The following is a 21,065-nucleotide window of genomic DNA, read 5'->3' as shown; positions in this document are numbered from 1 at the left end:
TAGAACAAATTATCTTTTTATTATATTTAATTTTTTTTAAAATGTAATATGTTACAAATTTTGAATATCAGATCTTCAAATCTCAATAAATAATAATATCATACATAAAAAGATGAAGAAAGAATGAGAAGAAACATAAAATGATCCGAAAAGAAGAGAAGAAGAAAAAAAACGACAATGGCATAGAAGAGGAATGTGAAGATGATGAAACGTAAAAGAAGAAGAAGGAAAGAAATAGAAAAAAGAAAAGATGCATACGACATAAAAAGTGGGACTTGAGTGCACGAGTAAGAAAAGAGAGAAAAAACTATGTGAGATACTAAGATTTTGTTATAAAATTAATTTGTACGCAGAACATTTATAAGAAATAAAATTGACAATTTGATTAATTTGGTTTTAAAAAATGGTAAAATCAAATTTAGAATGTTATAATCTAAAAATTAAATATATATTTAAAAAAATAAAATAGATATCTTTTAAAAAAACTAAATAGATATCAAATATATGTTTTAAATGAATGTTACACATATTTTTAGAAACTATATCGCCTCCGACTTCTCTCCTCATATTATGATATTTTCTCTATACTTTCTCATATCCAATTTTATTAGGTAACTAATCAGAGTTACAGTCGATTTTAAGCAACTTTAATGTAGGCTCCAACAACATAGCCAAATAACAAAAAGTCAAAAACCCATTCCACCACTTTACCCAAAATTAACTCTAGTTTTACTTTTTACTTTTACACGTAGTCAAATTCAAAAAACAATTGCACACCCACTCTCCTTTCACTCCCACCCATGCTATTGCCAGAGTCTAAGCAGTTGTATCATTGCCTCTTAAACAGTTTCAACGACTTTGCTGCTGCAGCAAGAAGCCGCGTGTCAGCTTGCCAGTGACGGCAACCAAAGCCCCATGAAGGGAGTCTCGCGCGCCGTTGCTACTTTCGTGAAACCCGATCCATCGCATCGTCACTGTGCCGTGCAACCCAACCCCTTGATGTCGACCCGGTGCTGAACATCCTTCCCATGAAGCAACTGCCCGCGTTGCCGAAAACCACGTCAACACGCACGCGAAGGGTTGCTAGTAGTTCGTCACTGCGGTGCACCCAATTCTGATTTCTCGTCAGCCCTTAGCCCCCTCGTTGCCAATTGCAACAAAATATTTCGCAAGGTAACAAGAAAAGTGGTTTATCCTCATCATTGGGTGATTTTTCGGAAATTTATTTCTCTTTAAACAAATGTTTCTTTGCTTTTAGATGAATGTTTCATTGTATTGTACATGGATGTTTCTTAGTATAGAATTGCAGATTTCTTTCTGTTTTTACTACTAGTTACTGGGTGTTTCTTTCACAAATTTTAGATGTTCTTCTATATATTTTTTTGGAAGAAACCTCAACGTCAACTACCCGAACACGCCACTCGTGGGGATGAGAATGCAACGCAAGTCGGCTTGACGCAGTGCACAGATGAGGTGCAGCAGAGGGCACAGTTCTATGCGACGGGCGGTTGATCTCGACAGACCAACAATGCGATGAGAGCAAAATTAACGATGATAGTTACGTTCACGAAGTTGTACGTGTATTACGTAGATATAACATGATCTGGTAAAATACATGGTTAAAAATAATTATGAAAAGAATTAGGTTAGCGTCAAAATATGAAAGCTACGGAACAATTTTTTATCACTTTTTAATTTTAATGTAATTATGTGAGATGATTTACATAAAAGCGGTATAATTTAATTATTCAAAAATAAAAAATTGCTCATAGTGAACGGTATTTTTAAAAAAATTAAAAAAAAAAGTTATTTGTCCTCACAAATTCGCTTTTCAAAAATTAGAAAAAAAAAAAGTACAATTTGCTCTTATATTTGCGTAAATCACACCTAATCTTTATTTTGGGATTTCACTTATCAACCAAATATCTTAGAATTATTTATTCATTTTTATTTTCCTTTAAGTGTGCAATATAATGGAAAAAAAAGAGGTATAGTGAAATAATAAACTTATGTAGGGTTTAGTTAATTTGAGTCTAAGAACACATATTAAAGGGGTAAACTATAAAATATGCATCCGAATTATTTTGTCATTAACAAAAATATTTTCAAATTTTGTTATCGAAAAAAATATTTTTAAATTATTTAAAAACATATAAAAATACACATTCATAAATTGAAATATTCTTTTTTTTTTAAATAAAAAGAGCTCAACAAAAATGTGGAGCGTTAGAGACATAAACCAACATAAAAATACATATAATTACCACTTAAAATACTCAAACAAATGCGTATCCCTATGTTATATCCGGCATTGCCATCAACAACAAAAGGGACCATTGTTCCTCCACTCTTTGTAGCTAAGCATAGTCATGTTGATGATGTCTTCAATACGTTTTTCTGTATTCTGAAATAATCTCCTATTTATTTCCAACCAGATGTTCCAAATTACTGCGAAGAAACTTGTAAACCACTTTTTGCTTTCCTCCTTCCTCGTTATGACACCTGTCCAGCTTTGAAAGTGTTCCTTTAAAGTACCCGGAACAGACCAATTTTTGCCAGATTCTAATACCAAAGCGCACCACACCTGCCATATAAAATCACAACCAAGAAACAGGTGGTAGACATATTCAACATCCTTATTACATAGAACACACACATTATCACCCTGATTAATAATTCCGAGTCGACATAATCTTTCTTTTGTATTCACTATGCCTATCAATGCAAACCATATAAATAGCTCAACTATTGGAGGGACTAAACCTTTCCAACTAGTCTTAGTAAAGCTATAGCTTGTTACGTCCTCCGAAAGCGTCTCCACCTATAGTACCTGCACAAAGGAGTTAGTAGAAAATACACCTTGCCTATCAAACTTCCAGACAACTCTATCCTCTCTGTCAGAGGCTAGTTTAACCTGCCTCAAGGTTTCATGTAATTGATTCAGAAGTTCCAACTCCCATTGGAATAGCTCATGCCTCCATTGGAAGTTCCAAATCCACTCAAACCCATCCTAGAACCCACAAACCACTATGACAAAGCCTTTTTGGTTTGAAACCGAGAATAGCCTTGGGAATCTATCCTTTAGAGAACCGCAACTTAACCAGACATTTTCCCAAAAGTGAGTCCTTCTGCCATCACCAATCTCCATTGCCAAGCCAGTTATCATCTTATCTCTTATAGATTGCTCCTTCCATGGCCCCCTCTAGTAGGTAAATCCTGGATTGATAAAAGCTAGTTAGGGGAGAGATTATTACAAGAGCAAACTACTTTCTTCCACAACGGACACTCCTCTTTAGAGAACCTCCACCACCACTTAAATAGCAAGGCAGTATTGCGGAGCATTGCATCACCGATTCCTAGCCCGCCTAACCTCTTCGGGGCTTGGACCACTTCCCATCTAACCAAAGCCATGCCATCCCCCTCCCCCCCATCCTCTTTACCCCACAAGAATCTCCTTTGTAATGAAACAAGTTTCTCCGCAACAGCGTTCGCCATCTTATATAAGCTTAAATAATATACCGGCAAACTATTTAAAACTAACTTAATGAGTACAAGCTTCCCCGCTTTATTAAGTACCTTGGATTTCCATAAGCTTAGCTTCTCCTCCACTTTTTCTATTATTGGCTTCCAAGTCTTGACCAACCTAAGATTCGCACCGAGAGGGATCCCCAGGTATTTAACCGAAAGAGCAGCTTCCTTACACCCCAGCAGACTACACATCCTCTGTACCCAATGTTGATCACAATTGATTGGTATCAAACTCGATTTCTCAAAATTGATGCTTAACCCCGACATCAGTTCAAAGCAGCGAAGAAGCCTTTTGTAATTCTTAACGGACTCCTCCTCTGGCAGACAGAATAAGACAGTGTCATCAGCGAACTGAAGATGTGACAATTCTATATTGTCTCTCCCTACGAATAGAGGGGATATCTGATCATTTCTGACAGCCTCCCCAATCATCCTATGTAAGATATCAACAACCAGAACAAATAGGAAAGGAGAAAAAGAATCACCTTGTCTCAGGCCTCTACCCATCTTGAACGGCTTAGTTGGTGATCCATTTATCAACACTGACATAGTAGCTGTGCCGACACACTCCATAACCCACTCCCTCCACCTGCGCCCAAAACCTATCTTCTGCAGGACAATGTCCACAAATCGCCACTTGACCCTATCATATGTCTTTTGAAAATCCAGCTCGATTATAGCCACTTTCTTCTTACTCGATTTGAGCCAATACACCGTTTCGCAAGCAATAAGAGGGCCATCGTGTATTTTTCAGCCCTTTACGAACGCACTCTGAGTTTCTCCAACCAGACTTGGCATAACTAATCTCATCCTCCTAACCAAAACCTTAGAAATCACCTTATACACACAACCAACCATACTGATTGGTCGGAGGTCCTTAATCTCCTTAGTCCCAAAGAACTTTGGCGCCAAAGCCACCCATGTGAGATTCGAGTCTTTTGGTAATCTAGCTGTCTGAAAGAACCCTAATACCGCTGTCATGAATTCAACCCCGATTTCATCCCAGCACTTTTTGATGAAGTTCATGTTGTATCCATCACTTCTTGGCGCCCTAGAAGATTTACAGTCCCTCACGGCTTCTTTAATCTCCTGAGACGACGGTAATACCTCCAGAGCTGCAACATCTTCTTCATCTATTAAATTCATCAGTCCATCTCTAAAACTCACCATAGGAGACTCCTCCTGATGATACAAATTCTTGTAGAACTCTCTGATAGCAATTTTTATTCTTGCTTGATTCTTGACAACCCGTCCATTAATAACCAATGCATCAACCATGTTATTCCTCCTTCTTGTTGAAACTATACTGTGAAAGTACCTGGTATTTTTGTCCATGTCCTTCGCAAGACGGGATCGCTACATCTGTTTCCAGTGCAGTTCCTTCCTTGCATACCACTTCTCGCAGCAATTCACCAACGCCTTTCTTCTTGCCTCCACTGTTCCATCATATACTCCGATGCTTACCATGTCATCTATCTTCTTGATCTCCTCTTCAAACTTCATAATTTTCTTATCCATGTCACCAAAGTTATCTCTGTGCCATTTTTCCAAAGGAATCGTCAAGGCCTTCAATTTTATCTATGAGTTGTAAATTCCCTAACCCCTTCCATTCCTCCTTGACCACTCTTAGAAGACCTTCATGTGTAAACAATAATTCAAGACTTCGGAATGGTCTAGGACCACATCTCATACTAGTATCATCTACTATCATCGGGCAATGATCTGACAAGCCACGTGGTCCTCCTCTCAAGCGAATCTCTGAGAACTCCTCCATCCATTCTAGATTAACCAAGACTCTATTAATCCTGCTACAGGATCATCCTCTAAACCAGGTAAATGTCCAGTCAGTAAGCGGTAAGTCCACCAAAAGCATATCTTGCACCCAGCTCTTAAATTCTTCAGCAGAAATGGATAAGCTAGCATTACCTTTTCGTTTCTCTACATGTATAATTTCGTTAAAGTCTCCCATGAAACAACAAGGGACCTGACATAAACCAGCTGTATAACTCAGCTCTTCCCACACAACAAATTTTTCGTCTTTAACATGGGTACCATAAACCAAGAAAAAAGCACAGTTGAAATTGTTTTTCAAAATGATCCTTGCTACGTATAACCACCTCTCCCTTTTATAACAATTATTCATTCTAAAAGACATTTTGTCCCACATTAACAGCAAACCACCTGAAGCACCATCAGACTCAACATATTCCCACCTAACATTGTCTCGCCCCTAGAAGCTTACTACCTCAAATTTTGTGACTGTATTCTTTTTTGTTTCAATCAACCCTAGCATATTTAGCCTAAATTTTTTCTTTCAGGTCCTTAATCATTCTCGCCTTTCCATCTCCCCTCAATCCCCTAACATTCCATGAGTTAAAAATCATTTTAAAATACTAATACACACCTTATTTTTATTCTTAGGTCTGCACCGTCTTGCTTTCGCCTTTTGTTTCGCCAGTCTTATTTTCTGAGCAATTATTTCATTCTGAGCTTGCAGTGCGGACATGATGTCGTCCTCTTCATTGTGCAATACTGCGCCAGACTCCACTGCTATTTCCCATGTTCTCCTGTTTTCCAACATCTGCTCCTCCAAATTTGAACTTTGGTTTTCACCAAAGTCCTCGTTGTTATCATCTTCGTCTCCCTCCCTTAGAGCATTTCCGTCTCCATCCCCGTTCGGCACCAACATCCCCGATCCTATCTTCAAACCATCTCGGCCATGTTCAGCATCGTTGGTAGCAACTAGCTTGTTTACATATCTTCTGTCTTCAGCTTCACCTATCGAAAAGTTCTCCCCGTCTGATCCGTTATCCCCGTCAATATCCCCAAGGATACCATCGTCACTAGCAGCCCCAAGATTACCGTTTTTGTCTACAACTACTCCGAGGTCTCCAAGGCCTTCAGCCAACAAGAGCACAGAGTCACCAGCCCTCCCCATCCCTCTACCCCCTTCCATCCTCCAAAACCACCGAAGCCGGCACCAACTCATCGCACCCAAGCGCCTCATCGCAGTCGTTTCTGCCGTCCACTGCGTTCTCACCCATAGCCCGGACCATTGTTGCTATCGTGCACTGGTCCGCTGATCCTTGGTTCGCACGGGTCAAGCTTTCGTCTCCAGCTCCTCGTGCTGGTGGGACCAAAGACGAACCAGCACTGCAAGCTCCCTGGGTCGCTGCTGCTGCTGTTGCGCGAAGGACAGGACTGCAGTCACTTGGCGCATTCTTCTTCCCTCGACCCGGCTCAGGTCGACCCAGACCACCCAAGTGGACATCCCCAACGCTGCATGTGGCTGTTGAAGAAGCACTTGGCCCAAAAGCAATTCGTGGCCCAAAGTAGTGAATATTCTTGTTGGGCCAAGTTTTCTTTATGCCATGTTTTTTTGGTCTATCCCTTATGGCTCTCCCTTACAGCTCATGATTCAAATTCTCAATATCCCAAGAAACCGTTTTCTCAGAATCTTCATAATTACTCAAATCGGCAGCCCCCACCAAATCCGCAAATTCTTCAATGACTTCTTTATTTGATTTCTTGGTTACCAGATTGCGGCGATTTTCTATTAAATTCACATTAACCCACTCATTCAAAATACTTTCAGAAATTATGCTTTTGACCTCGGTTAGTTCACCTTCTCTCGCCATCGCCAATAGCAGTTCTTCTGCCTGGTCTATGCATTCTGGTCGGTTCACCAGCCCCACCATCCTGATAGCCGCATCTACACAGTTACCTGAAGTATTTTTTCTTTGTAACTCGCAACTTGTGTTTCCAGCAGCAGCCTTATGCAACTTATAGCTAGTACTTCCATGTGTCTCGCGCCCTACCTCTTTTACCATCACATCAAAACCGCTAATGCCAAATGTAATGTGCATCCATTTGTTGATCACGTCCATAATGCAGGTATCGATTTGAACTCGTCCAACACTAAAGTCATAGCACGATTCCGTCATCGTATCACATCCAACGACTTCACCCCATTGATTCCCACCCACTCTCTCTCTTCCTCTCTCACTCTCTCCCTCATCTCTCAGATGTGGCACAAAAAACTTTCTATGTGAAAAGTGAGTTACGCCACACTTTTCTATTAACGAAGTATGTCTTTGATCATGGTTAGATATTTTTGACACATTTTAAAAGTATTTGAGGATATTTTTTTCGGTAACAAAATTTAGAGACATTTTTGTCAATGTCAAGATAGTTCAAGTACATTTTTTATGCTTTACCCCATATTAAAATTGTCGTTAGTATAAATTTTTAAATATTTTATTTTAATAAATAAACAATAAATGTATTAAAAATTTGAATTTTATATTTTTTATAGTTTTAATGGGTTATTATAACTGTGCCTTTAAACCATAGATTAAAAATATTATAAAAAATCGTTTATAAAAGTTGTTACAAAATAAATATTTTTAAAATGTGTTTTTAAGACACAAATTAACTAAACCCATTTATTTATAAATATAAATCTGAAAAGGTCATTATAGAGATTATTATTTATGGTTATAGTTAAAGAAATATAAAAATAAAAAAGTTGAAAAGAGATTTACACAATAAAACTCTCATTATTGATAGGTATGAATTAATTTAAATTCTAGTTAGACCACATAATTAAATACAGTGTGTCCATGATGCTTAGTGGGTATCTACTAATGAATTTGACTAATTTGGTGCCTTGTGTATTTCCTTGTTCCGTGTACCTTGTGTAAAGAAATTTTGGTCCAACCAGCCTGCCAGTCTCCTAGGATATGATGGAGTTATTACTCCCTAGTCTCTACATTTATAAGCAAAAACATATAATATAATAAAACTAATTTTAATATATTATTAGTATAAAATATTTTATAATTATTCAATTATATTTATTCTAATTCAGACATTTATGCAATGAAATTAAAAAATTGTTCTTTCCTATGCAATCCACACCCGTTCTGAAGAAGTTAACCAAATCAAAGGGCAAGAAGGCCCAGTAATGACAAATCGAATGGATCAAAGTCATTGCAATTTGCAAAGAGCTTTTATAGTGACTTTTAGTGACTCACAATAATTCATAACCTACTAGTCAGATCTTCCATTTAGACCGTTCACAAGTCACCCTCTCCTTTTTGCTGTGGAACATGGCTAACCTTTTGCATTAAAAATACAAAACAATCACTCACAATTGGGAATGGCAACACAATCTATACCTATAGGGTCGGGTTTGTTTACGAGAACGGAATAAAATTAGCAAATTTATAAAGTACTTCTATTAGCTATTGATAATTCGAAGAAGAATTTGATAATTTACTCAATAATCGATGAAAAAAATATTTGATGAAGAATGAAATTTAATGGAGAATAAAAATTATTACTAAAATTTTGAGAGATGTATATTACACATCATATATTTATTTTTAAATATTTTGTCTATAATAAAAGTAGTCATCTTCACTCCTCACTTTAAAAAACACCATTGGATCCATAATCCATTCGTATTTGGTGGGTTTGTTAAAGCTATAAATTACTTCTTAGATCTTTTCTTAAGAGAAAGTCTTTTGAGGAAAAACAAATCAAATAATAAAATAATTAAATATAGAAACATAACGGTGAGGGTTTGAGGGGTGATAGGCTAGGTGGGTCCCACTAGAAACTCATAACTGCTTGTCGTAGATCAACCTGTTGTTGTCCTTTGTTTACTTCCCTCCTTCCTAGTTTGTTTCTCTTAAAGGGGACGATTATCCTGTGCGACTCCTCATACTGTTGGATCAGTGCACCCCAAGACGAGATAGATGTGGGGCCCTCTGACCAGAGTTATGACATCACATTCTTCCACGTGTCCTGCAAACTTGGTGAGCATGTATGACTGGACTCATGTGCCGAAACGTATAAAGTTGTGTGTCGTTTAATACAGTGGAAGAAGAATAGAACATTGCAATCACAATTTACAAACCTAATCTATCCAATAAACCAATCACCGTTTATTCTTAAAATTTAATTTTGATGTAACACGTATATTCAATTATATAGTATTACACTAACAAAAATAATTATTTTTTATATTAATTATATGAATAATTATCTAAAAAAATAGTTGTAATTGTATAATTATATAAAATATTTTATATAATTATACAATTACAACTATTTTTTTAGATAATTATTCATATAATTAATATAAAAAATAATTATTTTTATTAATATATTTTTATACAATTAAAAATATATGTGTATCAAAATTAAATTCTTAAAAAAAATTTAAACCCTAACATATTTCTGGTTAATTCATATAAAAGTAAAACCCACCTTTCTCCCCTTATTTTTCAGTCCTTCTTTAATAGATTATATTGTTTTTGGAAAATCAAGTTTTTCTAAATTGAAAAGATAGACAAACTGAAAAAGTAAATATTTAATTATTCTCAAATTAAGATAATAAAATTTATATATACTAAAAATTATAAATTAATTTCTCATTTTATATTTTATTAATTTTTTCGCTTTAATTTTGTTCCTGTCTTCGGGTATTACTAATTTGACTACATTTTCAGTAATCAATGCACAAACGAATAATGTGTTCATGATATTGTGTATTGATATGAAATTAGTTTTTAGGTTAGGGTTGCCTCATTGCATGAATGGTTAATCTTGTTTTGGCGGCGGTGGGAAAGATGGGAATGTGGATAAGAAATACTTAGCTGAATTTTGGAGCTAAATGTTACCAGCTAAGGGAAATTCTAATAAAAAGAATTTAACTAATTAGATTATGTCTCGCATATTGCTTTTGAGTTCATTTTGGCTTCTTGTTTTTCTATTTTAAATAATTTGTTAACTGCTATGTATAGAGGATAGAGCTGCATGCTCTCTAGTGTAGCTCAAATGTTAATTAAATTGTGAATGAATCATTAATTAATTAAATGGCGTGAATTGTGAAGAGAGTGAAGCAATGAATCGAACGAGTCTATTGTCTCATGTTAAATTGTTAATGTATGTGTGATGTGTTATCTATTCAGTATGCTTGTATTATAGGATAATGTTAATTTATTGGAGACAATGTTTTAAAGGGTGACATTGCGATGTTTCATAACATTGTTAGTGCGCACATGAATGATAGAATTATTCCTCTCTATTACAACACATCAAATTAGGAGCCACAGCCATCAACCATTTTCTTTGTCTCCTTTTTCAACATTTAAAAAAAAAAAAAAAGAGGGGAGAGGGGGAGTGTACTTAATTAGAGGCAAATTAGAGACCAAATTCACTAACGTATATATATTATAATATTTAAGGGGAAAAATTAAACCTAAATCTTGAATGTTTCAATGCAATGAATTAATAAGATGTAATTTTGTTTTGTTGTTCATATTATTTTTGGATAGAATAAAGACTAATAAATTAGATTGTTGCATATATATGGCGAAATTCTGACCTTTGCCTAAGCATGTGAGTGATTATTCGATCAACTAAAGTTGGTTAATTAACAACAAATATGTTTAGTAACAAAAAAAATAGTCAAAATCTGTCATAATTTATCTTATTTAGCATTTATTAATTGCTATAGCAATTAATAAATAAGATAAATTTTGATTTTTGTTGTCTCACTAGCATTACAGAATTAATAAGATGTATGATAGATAGCTAGATTTTATAGTGCATTAAAAATTAATAAATTTTCATTTAATTGATCGGCGCTGAAAAAATTGTCAAATTTTATCTCGTATGGTAATATTATGTAATATATAAAAAGTGGATGAATTTGATGGAGTAAAGTGCTTGTGTGGTATGGATTATAAACATGAAATACGAAAGTTTTTAGGTTTACCGTTCATGCACTGGCCCACAATTTAGTCAGGTCCAAAATGATTAAAAGCCTAGTCTACAAAGCAAGAGTCCAGACCACACTCTGGGATCTATCCAACCTATCCGATCTCATAAAGGTTGGCTCACGCGGCGTCAATTTGGCGCGACTTATTCAAATAAGATAAATCTCAACTAACTACTACAATCTCTCCTACTCATCTAGAAAGAAGATATCAACAACCTCTCTAACAAAAAAAAAGGAGTAACCGACCACCAAAGGTGAAACTACTCAAAGGGTGGTTATTGACTCTACATTTATACTTATAAATACCCTGACACCCTCAGATATTCTTTGAACCTAATATACTAAAAACCTGCTTAAACCCTTGCTAACTTAAGCATCGGAGTCCCTTGCAGGTACCAGCCCCCACCTTCCCACGAGGAACTCGAACGACGGCACCTCAGTACCAATAGACGTCAGACGCTTCCCCAAAAGGATTCTGAACCTCACGTTCAGGCCCAAAGCAATCCAGTTTCAGGTAATGCTCGGAACATTGGTGCTATTGTCGGGGACCTGGAGACTAGATCGTATGATGGCGGACGATAACCCTGAGGACAGACACACAGCTTCTGATTCGGAAGCCCGAGAAGAAGAACAGCACAACGACAAACAGGCGTTAGTTATAAACCCCGTAAAATTAGCGAATAATTAATCAATAAAAGAAATTAGCAAATAAATTAAATTTTAATAAAAGAAATTAGGAATGCTAATTTTATAGTTTAATAAGATAGATCAAATTAAAATAAGAATTTTGACACTAATTTCAAAGAAGTTGGCCCAATATTAGGCCAAACGGGCCGAACCGGTCGAACCGGGCCTAAGCCCAACTCAACTCAACTTCATTAAATGGGTACGGATTTGGATCCTCTAAAGTTTGAATTTCACTTTAGAGAGCAAAGTGTGATCTCTTACCATTGATTTCATAGGTGGGACCAAGAATAAATATGAAAGAGAAACTATTAAAGGGTAGAAGATCACACTTTACTCTCTAAAGTGAAATTCAAACTTTAGAGGATTCAAATCCAATGGGCACAGCCCATTCTCTCTCCCATTCATCATGAAACACGCCGAAGAACTCGGCATGAGGAGGAAGAACACCCAACCAAAGCCAAAACCCTTGTCTTCCATTCAATCTTCTGTAACTTCTCGCTCCGAACTTTGGTCGCCGCACCGTTTGCGGCCACGTGTCCGCGACGTCGAGATCTACAAAGCCCAGTCACTAATTAGGTAAGAAAACCACTTCTGTATTCCAATTTTTTCCTTCCCAATTTTGAAAATTATGGACAATTGTTTGAAAATTATTTAATTTCAATGTTTAGGTTCGAATTAGCTTGAGGAGAACATTCAATCTTGCTAATTTGGTGCTTGTGTAAGGTGAGAATCCTATAACCATAGCTAATTCCTTAATTAAGTAATTGGGTATTGAATTTTGGGTATATATGTGTTATGAAATGTGTTAGGTGTGTATGTACACGTGATATGAGGTAATTGAAAATGACGGGAGTTTAATTGGAAGCTCGAAGTTGGTGCTAGTTGCGGAATTGTGATGTTGAGAGCTTGCAAACTTGCCTAAGTGGGGTGTCTTGGGTTATACGAGAAAATTGGCCAATGTATTGTTTTTGTTTCTCGTATTTAATATGTAAGGTTTGTGAAAACTTAGGTTAGATGACCATAGGTAAGGTGTGAACGTATGAATGTGTTAAATTTTTAGTACCTTGATAATACTTGTTGACATAGGTTGATTATTAGATTGGTAATTGATGTTGGTGATGAAAATAGAATACTATATGATGAATTAGTGATAATTGACAAGGTATTAAGAAATAAACATGTATATGTGATGAATGATAATGATCTTGTTGGTTAGTTGAGTAATTTGCGCATGAGATTATGCAAAAGTGAGGCATGGTTGATTGTATTAGGATGTGGAGAGTATGGTGCTGAAAAGGGGTAAGTGGTGATGCTGGTTGTATGTATAGAAATGTTGTTGTATAATTATTGATGAGTATTGATTTGATATATATTAAATTGAGAATCTTAAAGGAGTTGAGGAATTGAGATTTGAATAGTTTCAATGGTTGAATGATTGATTAAAGGTTGATAAGCATTTGGCATTGATTATGAGTGTTTTGGAAGTGTTTTGGTTGATAGTGGTTTAGTTTGGAAATGAAAATTTGGTAAAAATAGAGGTTGGTGTTTTTGAGAAAAAATCTGGTGTTTAGCCGAACTTCGATGGATCATAACTTGGCTTCCGAACTCCCAAATTGTTTCAAACTTATTTTATATAAAAATTGGGTCCGTGAAGTTTACGCCTTTTGAAGAACGGATGAAAAATGTTTTAAAACAAAAAATTTATGCGCGTCGGAAGTTTAGAGTGCAAAGCTAAAAATTCTGTAGCATTTTTGCTATTCTGCATAACTTGCATACGCGACTACTGCACGCGACGCGACCAACCTATTCGGGTTGGGTACCTCGCGTACGCGAGCAGGGTGCTCGCATACGCGATCATAGAAAATTGTACGCCCACGCATACGCGTGGCCCACGTGTACGCATGACCTTTCAGAAATGCACTCCCACGCGTACGCGTGGGCCACGCGTATGCGTGGCCCCTGTTTTCAACACACTTGATTTTATGTTTTTAAAACCTAATTTTGAACCTCTAAACCTTTATTTTCACTCTTTTAGCCCCCCAACCTTAGTTGTATGCTTAGTGATGAGGTGAAGTTAGGAAGGGGTGGTAGCTTGCAAGAGAAGAAAGCTTGAAAATATGAGGAATCATGATTGAGAAGTGTGAAAGTGTTATGGAATTGATGAACATTTGTGATAATGATATGATGATTGATGATTGAACTGATTTGGAATAAATGAATGTATGTTTGAGATACTTGGGCAGTAGCAAGGATGGTGGTTCGTCCCGCTTACTCCAGGTCAATGATTGAGATACCTGGGTAGTAGCAAGGATGGTGGTTCATCCCACTTGCTCCAGGTCAGTGATTATGACGCCTGGGCAGTAGCAAGGATTGTGGTTCATCCCACCTGCTCCAGGTTGAGCTTTTAAACACCTGCCCGAGTAGTAGCCGCAGTAGTGGTTATTCCACTGGCTCTAGGTTAAGTGGATAGTAGCAAGGGGGTTGTAGCTCAAACCCACTTGCTATGCAATGGGTGTTTCAGTCCATGGTTAGCTACCAGGACGTGTTGGGTTGGCTATATAACCGACAAATGATATCATCAGCCATAGGACAGGCATGCATCATATGCATTTGTATTTTTGTTTGCTTGTGCATTAATTATATTTGCCTACATGATTTTTTTGCTTACTTGCTATATTGTTACCTATTGTATTTGTATTCTACCTGTGCTTGCTTTGCCTGCTTGTTTGTCTCTGTGATTTCAACGGAGTTGGAGGATTGGAGAAAAGGCGGAGAATTGAGAGTTTAGGATAGAGTTGGTTAAGTTTAAGAACCTTAGAGAACCACCTTGATCTTATGGTTTCTGTTTTAGTTCCTTAAGTTTTATAATCAGAGTGTCGGCGTTCTAGGATTGCCTCTGGCATTCTCAGGACCTTATATCTTATATATGTAGGCACCTTTACCAAACTGAGAACCTCCAATTCTCATCCCATACTATGTTGTTGTTTTTCAGATGCAGGTCGAGAGGCTCCTTGGTAGGCATCTGGAGCTTCTGTAGCAAAGTGGATTCATTTTGGGGTTTTACTTTTGGTTTTTTGCTATATGTGTATAGACTCTCCTCATATATATACTTGTATTATTTAGCACCTCTTAGAGATTTATGGAGAACCAGGATTTATTATATATGTATTTTGGGTTCTGGGTTAAGTACATATATGTATGTAAATATTCTCCGGCCAACTTTAGCTTCGCAGGCTGGGTTAAGATGTTGTTATTTTGTATTCTTGACCCTCTGTTCTTACTTTATATATATATATATATACACATATGCTTATGAACTCTAGTATATATATATAGACTCTCCCTATGTATATATGTTCTACTTTTGCACCTCATAGAGGTTTATGGAGAACTAGGGCCTCATGTATGTATATTGGGTTATGGTTCCTTATATGTACATATATATGACTATTCTCTGGCCAGCCTTAACTTCGCAGGATGAGTTTGGAGCTTTTAATTTTGCGATTTTTTTTTTACCCATTCTTCAAGGCTTCTAGTATACTACATTCTTTCGACTGTTATATATATATATATATATATTTAGAGGTCATAGTGTCTTGCCACCTCTGTTTTACATCCTAGGTGTAAAGCTTTGTGTGGTAGGGTGTTACATTAGTCATACCTCCCCAAGATGATAGAGGGAGAGGTGTGGCCAAAGATGCACACACTTCAAACCTGGAAGGACACAGGATAAGCTCGAAAATACTCCGACTTGAAACATCCAGGTCAAGAGATCCCACAGAAATCATGGAACTTGTCTACGGACATCAAGGTTGGCTGAAACAACTCGAGCAGGAGCTAGAACGACAATGAAAACTAAAAGAGCCCTAATAAGGGAATCTCAACGACAAAGGAAATTAGAATAAAAACTCTCGAAACTGGAGTCTGACTTCAAGGGTAGAAGAATTAGAGTTGACCGAGAAGAAACACCTCTGACGGATGAAGATCCATTCATAGAAGAAATCATGTAAGCTAAAGTCCCTAGAAAATTTAAAAGCCCGAACATGGAAGAACTCATCATGGGGCTAGTCAACAGCCTCAAAGAAGGACCCTTCTCCCAATTCATATCAAAGAGGCACCCAATCTCTTTGTACGAAGTACAAGAGCAAGCCGAGAAGTACATCAACATGGAAGAAACTACTCGGTTGAGATAACCTTCCCTAAGGCTGCACAACCCATTTCCAGCCTGAGACAAAGAGAAAGAACAAAAAAAAAAAGAATACAACTTGGAAAAAACTCGAAAATTACTATGAGTACCATCAAGTCTATGGCCACTCTACTAATGAGTGCTATGATTGGAGAAATGTGATTAAAAAATTGGCTAGAGAAAGTCGGTTGGACAGATACATTGCTATAATGACACTGGACCACAAAAGAAGATAGGAGTGCAAAGATAGAGAAACATTGCCAAAAGCCTATAAGCACTCTGGATCGGTGTGTCCACATTATCACAAGAGGACTTGCTGAAGACAGAGCAGCTCTAGCTTTGTCCTACTACAGAAAAGGCACGACATCACATGGACCCAAGAATGCGAGCAAGCCTTCTAAGACTTCAAAAAATTCTTGAGCCAACCACCAATTCTGACTCGACCTGAAGGAGAAGAACTAGTACTGTACTTAGCCATTGCAGATATGGCCGTAGCCTCAATCCTTGTCCGAGAAGATAAGGAGGGGCAACAACCTGTTTATTTCATGAGCAAGGCCTTACAGGGGGCAGAACTGAACTACCAAAAAATAGAAAAATTTGTCTACGCCCTCGTCCTAGCCTCCAGAAGACTCCGACCTTACTTCTAAACCCACACTATCAAAGTCCAAACTAACCAACCTATGAAACATATTCTCCAAAAGACTAACATTGTAGCTTAGATGCTACAATGGGCTGTGGAATTATCCGAGTTCGACCTCAAATATGAAACTCGTACAGTAATCAAATCTCAATACTTGGCCGAATACACAGGAGAACAACAAGGAAGCCCAACAACTTGTCTTTTGTATGTGGATGGATCCTCAAATAAAGCTGGTAGTGGAACAGGAATCATTCTTGAGAGTAAAGAAGGAACTCGAGTAGATCTCTTGTTAAAATTCGAGTTTTCAGCCTCCAACAACCAAGAAGAGTACGAAGCCATGATTGTTGACTTCAAGCTAGCCAAAGAAATTGGAGCATCAAAAGTCACAGTGTTTAGTAACTCCTAAGTGATAACCTCCTAGATAAATGGGGATTACCAAGCTAAAGATCCTAATATGAAAAGGTACTTGGAGAAAATATTAGAGCAATTCGGACTATTTCAGGAAACAGAGGTCAGACACATAACTCGAAAACTCAATTGACGAGCTAATGCCCTCTCAAAATTGGCTAGCACTAAGCCAGAGGATAACAATAAAATCCTGATCCAAGAAACTCCCCACATACCATCAATGGCTAAGGAAGTCGACAAGTCGGACACACTGACAATCTCCCATCTAAACTTGGGATGGATGACTCCTATTATTGAATATCTCAAACGACATCATCCCTAAAGAAGAAAGGGAAGCAAGTAGGCTCATAAAGAAAGCACAAAACTATGCTTTGGTTCATAACGTTCTCTATACAAGAGAATATCTACACCCTTACTGAAGTGTGTCCCAACCTCCAAAAATGAGGAAGTCCTAGAAGAAGTCTATAGTGGCATCTGTGAAGCTCACTTAGTAGCATGGTCACTAGCCAAAAAAGTGTTACGAGCTGACTTCTACTAATTGATTTTTCAGAGCTCACACAAATGTTATAAGCATATGGAACAACTCAGACTACCACCGAAGAATCTCCCTTTCGACATGTATGTGCCACAGAAGTCATGATTTCCATCGACATAAATAAAGAAAAACTAAGAGCAACATTCTACAATGAAGTCGGAGCACAAAAGAAGAGCTCGACCTCCTTCAAGAAATCCGAGAGCAAACTCGGATAAGAAAAGAGGTTTCGAGACAAAGGATGGCTACAAGGTACGACAAGACTCGCCACAAAAGACCTCATCTTGATAAGAAATAATATCGGGTTACAGAGGTCGGGCAAAAGAAAGCTGACGGAAAACTAGAAAAGACCCTGAAGTCTTAGGAAAGGGCTACTACAAAATGTCCGACCTCAAGGGTGACAAACAGCCCAGGTCGTGACACGCTCCAACATAAGGGAATACTACAAATTCTTATGGAAATTGATTATATAAATTAAAAAGCACTAATTTAAGCTCGACAAAGCATGAAAATTATTGCCCGATCTTATTGGTTGGCAAGATAAAACGACGAGGTCCAAATTGGTGTAAGAAGTTACATAAGCGAATCGAGACTGACCTCATCAAATCAAAGTAACTTAATATATAAAACACGACCGACCTATTAAAAAGCGACATGGTAGTAATCGAGTCTCAAGAAAAGAGACTCAATCCGACTTTCTTGAAGCGACGAGGTTTGAGTTCAAGGAAAGATTGTATAAACGAATCGAAATGAAATCAAAATCGTAAAAACAATCCTACAACCCGTAAACTCGTACGAAAAATGAGTTAGGAGAATGTCGAAAATGATAAGTTAAAAGCATGCAATTTAAAGCATGCGTTGTAAAAGCTGACAAAGTCCTAAAAATGGTAAAAGCAAAAAATGACAAGAAAAACAATCCTTTAACTAAACGACTCGTACAGAATCGAGTAGAGAAAGAAAGAAAGGATTGTAAATGTTTTGAACAAAATCAAAACGTAAAACAATCTTTCAACCAAACGACTCGTATAAAAAAAGAGTTGGAAAGGAATGGAAGGATGGTAAAAGCATTTTGAACAAAATCAAAACCTAAAAACAATCCTCCAAATAAAACAGCTCAGGTAAAATGAGTTGTATCATACACAAGGATGACAACCTTGTAAAAACTAGAAAGGGGAAGGAATAAGTATATAATCCCTTCACCTAAGACACCAATTTATGCTCAACAAAGTGCAAAAATAACGAGCTGACCTATTAAATGGTCGCTCGGATAAAGCGACGAGGTTTAAATTGGTATCCAATGGTTATAATGCGGCTTGATGGTTTAAAATAACTCAAGCTCATTAGTTGAATGAAATCGAGTAAAAAATAACCATCGGTTATAAGCGATTTGTATTAAAAACAAATCGTACAAAATTCTATCACTTTAGAAACAACTTGAATCAAACGAGTTGAACAAATCATTGAAAGACTTCATGAAAATTCGACCTCAATAATCCGACTTGACCATCCGATCCACTTGATCGCTCGAGTCCGATTTCATGAAGCTCGACCTTGAGCAGGGGCACAATGGATAAAGTAACAAAGTCTTATGGTTATAAAGATGATCTGATATTTTAAAAGGACTCAAAGTAAACAATTTGTACTTAAAACAAGTCGTGAAGTCCTAAAAACAGCTCGGATTTAAACGAGTTGCATGAAATCAGATCAAGAAATAATCATATCTTAAAATAAACGATTTATACCAAAAACAAAGTCGTGCAACAATTCTACAGCCTTCAAAACAACTCGGTATAAAACGAGTTGTACAAAATCAGAATAAGTTTCAAAAAAGTGATTTGTATTAAAACAAATCATGCATCCTCAAAATAACTCGAAAACGAGTTGCACAAAACTAGCGCACGAAAAAAATTGTACAAATAGTTACAGAGTAACGTTAAAAAAACATTACAATATTCAAATCACGTCAAGTCAACCAATCTTATTTGCTTCAGACCTCAAACTACTAAACAACTTCTCCACAACTCAACATTTCGACTTGGTCATCTGATTGCTCGAATCCGACTTCATAAATCTCGACCTCGAACAGGGAGCATTATTCATGCACTGGCCCACAATTTAGCCAAACCTAAAATAATTAAAAGCCCAGTCTACAGAGTAAGAGTCCAAACCACACTCTGGGACCTATCTGACCTCATAAAGGTCGGCCCACACAGCGCCAACTTGGCCCGACTCATTCAAATAAGATAAATCTTAACTAATTACTACAATCTCTCTTACTCATCTAAAAAGGAGATTTCAACAACCTTCCTAACAAAAAGGAGTAATCGATCTACCATCAAAGGTGAAACTACTCAAAGGGTGGTTATTGACTTTACGTTTATACTTATAAATATCTTGCTACCTTCAAATATTCTTCGAACCCAATCTACTAAAAACCTACTTAAATCCTTACTAATTTAAGCATCCACTTCAATACCAGTAGACGTCGTACGTTGCGCGAAAAAGAGTCTGAATCTCACGTTCAGATCCAAAGCAACCAAATTTCAAGTAATTCTCGGAACAAAAGTCTAAGCAAAAAGAGGTGGGAGCAGTAGCACAAACTCTTAAATCGGAAAAAAAAAGAAATAAAAAATAAAAAGAAAAAACCAATTCATTAAGAATCAACATGTAATGCAATGTGGTTATCTTTTATTGGATTGAAGGTGTGAACAATCTAAAACCCACATATATTACGTAGGCACCCACCTTATATCATGAATATGAATGTGGCATATTTGATATTTCACACAATCTTTTTTTCTTGGCTAAGCATCATGGTTCACGCTATTCTACACCTACCCCTTCACTGCCTTGTGAAACTATGAGTGAAGAGTGGCTTTTATTTATTTGTTTATTTTATATTACTTATATTCTTCTATTATCAGACATTTTTACTAATATTGAAAATTCTACGGAAGACATAACTCAAGATATCCTGATATAGTTATTAAATACTCAAGATTAGTAAATAAGAGAAAAAAAAAGTATCGCTCTAACCAACTGTATATATGTATGTGTTGTTTATAGAAATGCTATCAATATATTTGTATTTCATTTTCATCCATTTTGTTTCTATTCTTTTATTACAAACTGTTTTGGCATCTTTCACACATTTCCATCCCATTCAATATTCACTTTAACAAAAATACATTTTTTTATTTTGAGTAATTAATTTTATGAAAAATGATTAGGAGTTTTAATGCATCTTCTGATTATCTTTCTATTTTTTAAATAACAAAAGTTTTGTTTTCAT

General features: G+C 36.6%; 1 protein-coding gene across 1 annotated transcript; it reads right to left on the bottom strand.

Moving 5' to 3' along the window:
- On the bottom strand, positions 3,232-4,806 carry LOC107640007. Its single transcript, XM_016343554.1, has 2 exons — positions 4,366-4,806; positions 3,232-4,218 (listed from the first exon to the last, which is right to left on the bottom strand). Exons 1-2 carry the CDS (start codon positions 4,804-4,806, stop codon positions 3,232-3,234), a joined length of 1,428 nt encoding a protein of 475 aa, XP_016199040.1.

The sequence above is a fragment of the Arachis ipaensis genome, chromosome B05, assembly GCF_000816755.2.
Source record: "Arachis ipaensis cultivar K30076 chromosome B05, Araip1.1, whole genome shotgun sequence".
In the NCBI taxonomy this organism is placed as follows: Eukaryota; Viridiplantae; Streptophyta; class Magnoliopsida; order Fabales; family Fabaceae; genus Arachis; species Arachis ipaensis.
This window is presented reverse-complemented; position numbering and strand designations above follow the sequence as displayed.

What these genes read in the sequence shown, in the direction of transcription:
- LOC107640007 (XM_016343554.1), bottom strand. Translation starts at nt 4,806, where the DNA reads ATGGTTGATGCATTGGTTATTAATGGACGGGTTGTCAAGAATCAAGCA. An exon ending in TGGTTGGTTGTGTGTATAAG is followed by an intron (nt 4,219 to 4,365) that starts GTGATTTCTAAG and finishes AAATCGAGTAAG; the next exon opens with AAGAAAGTGGCTATAATCGA.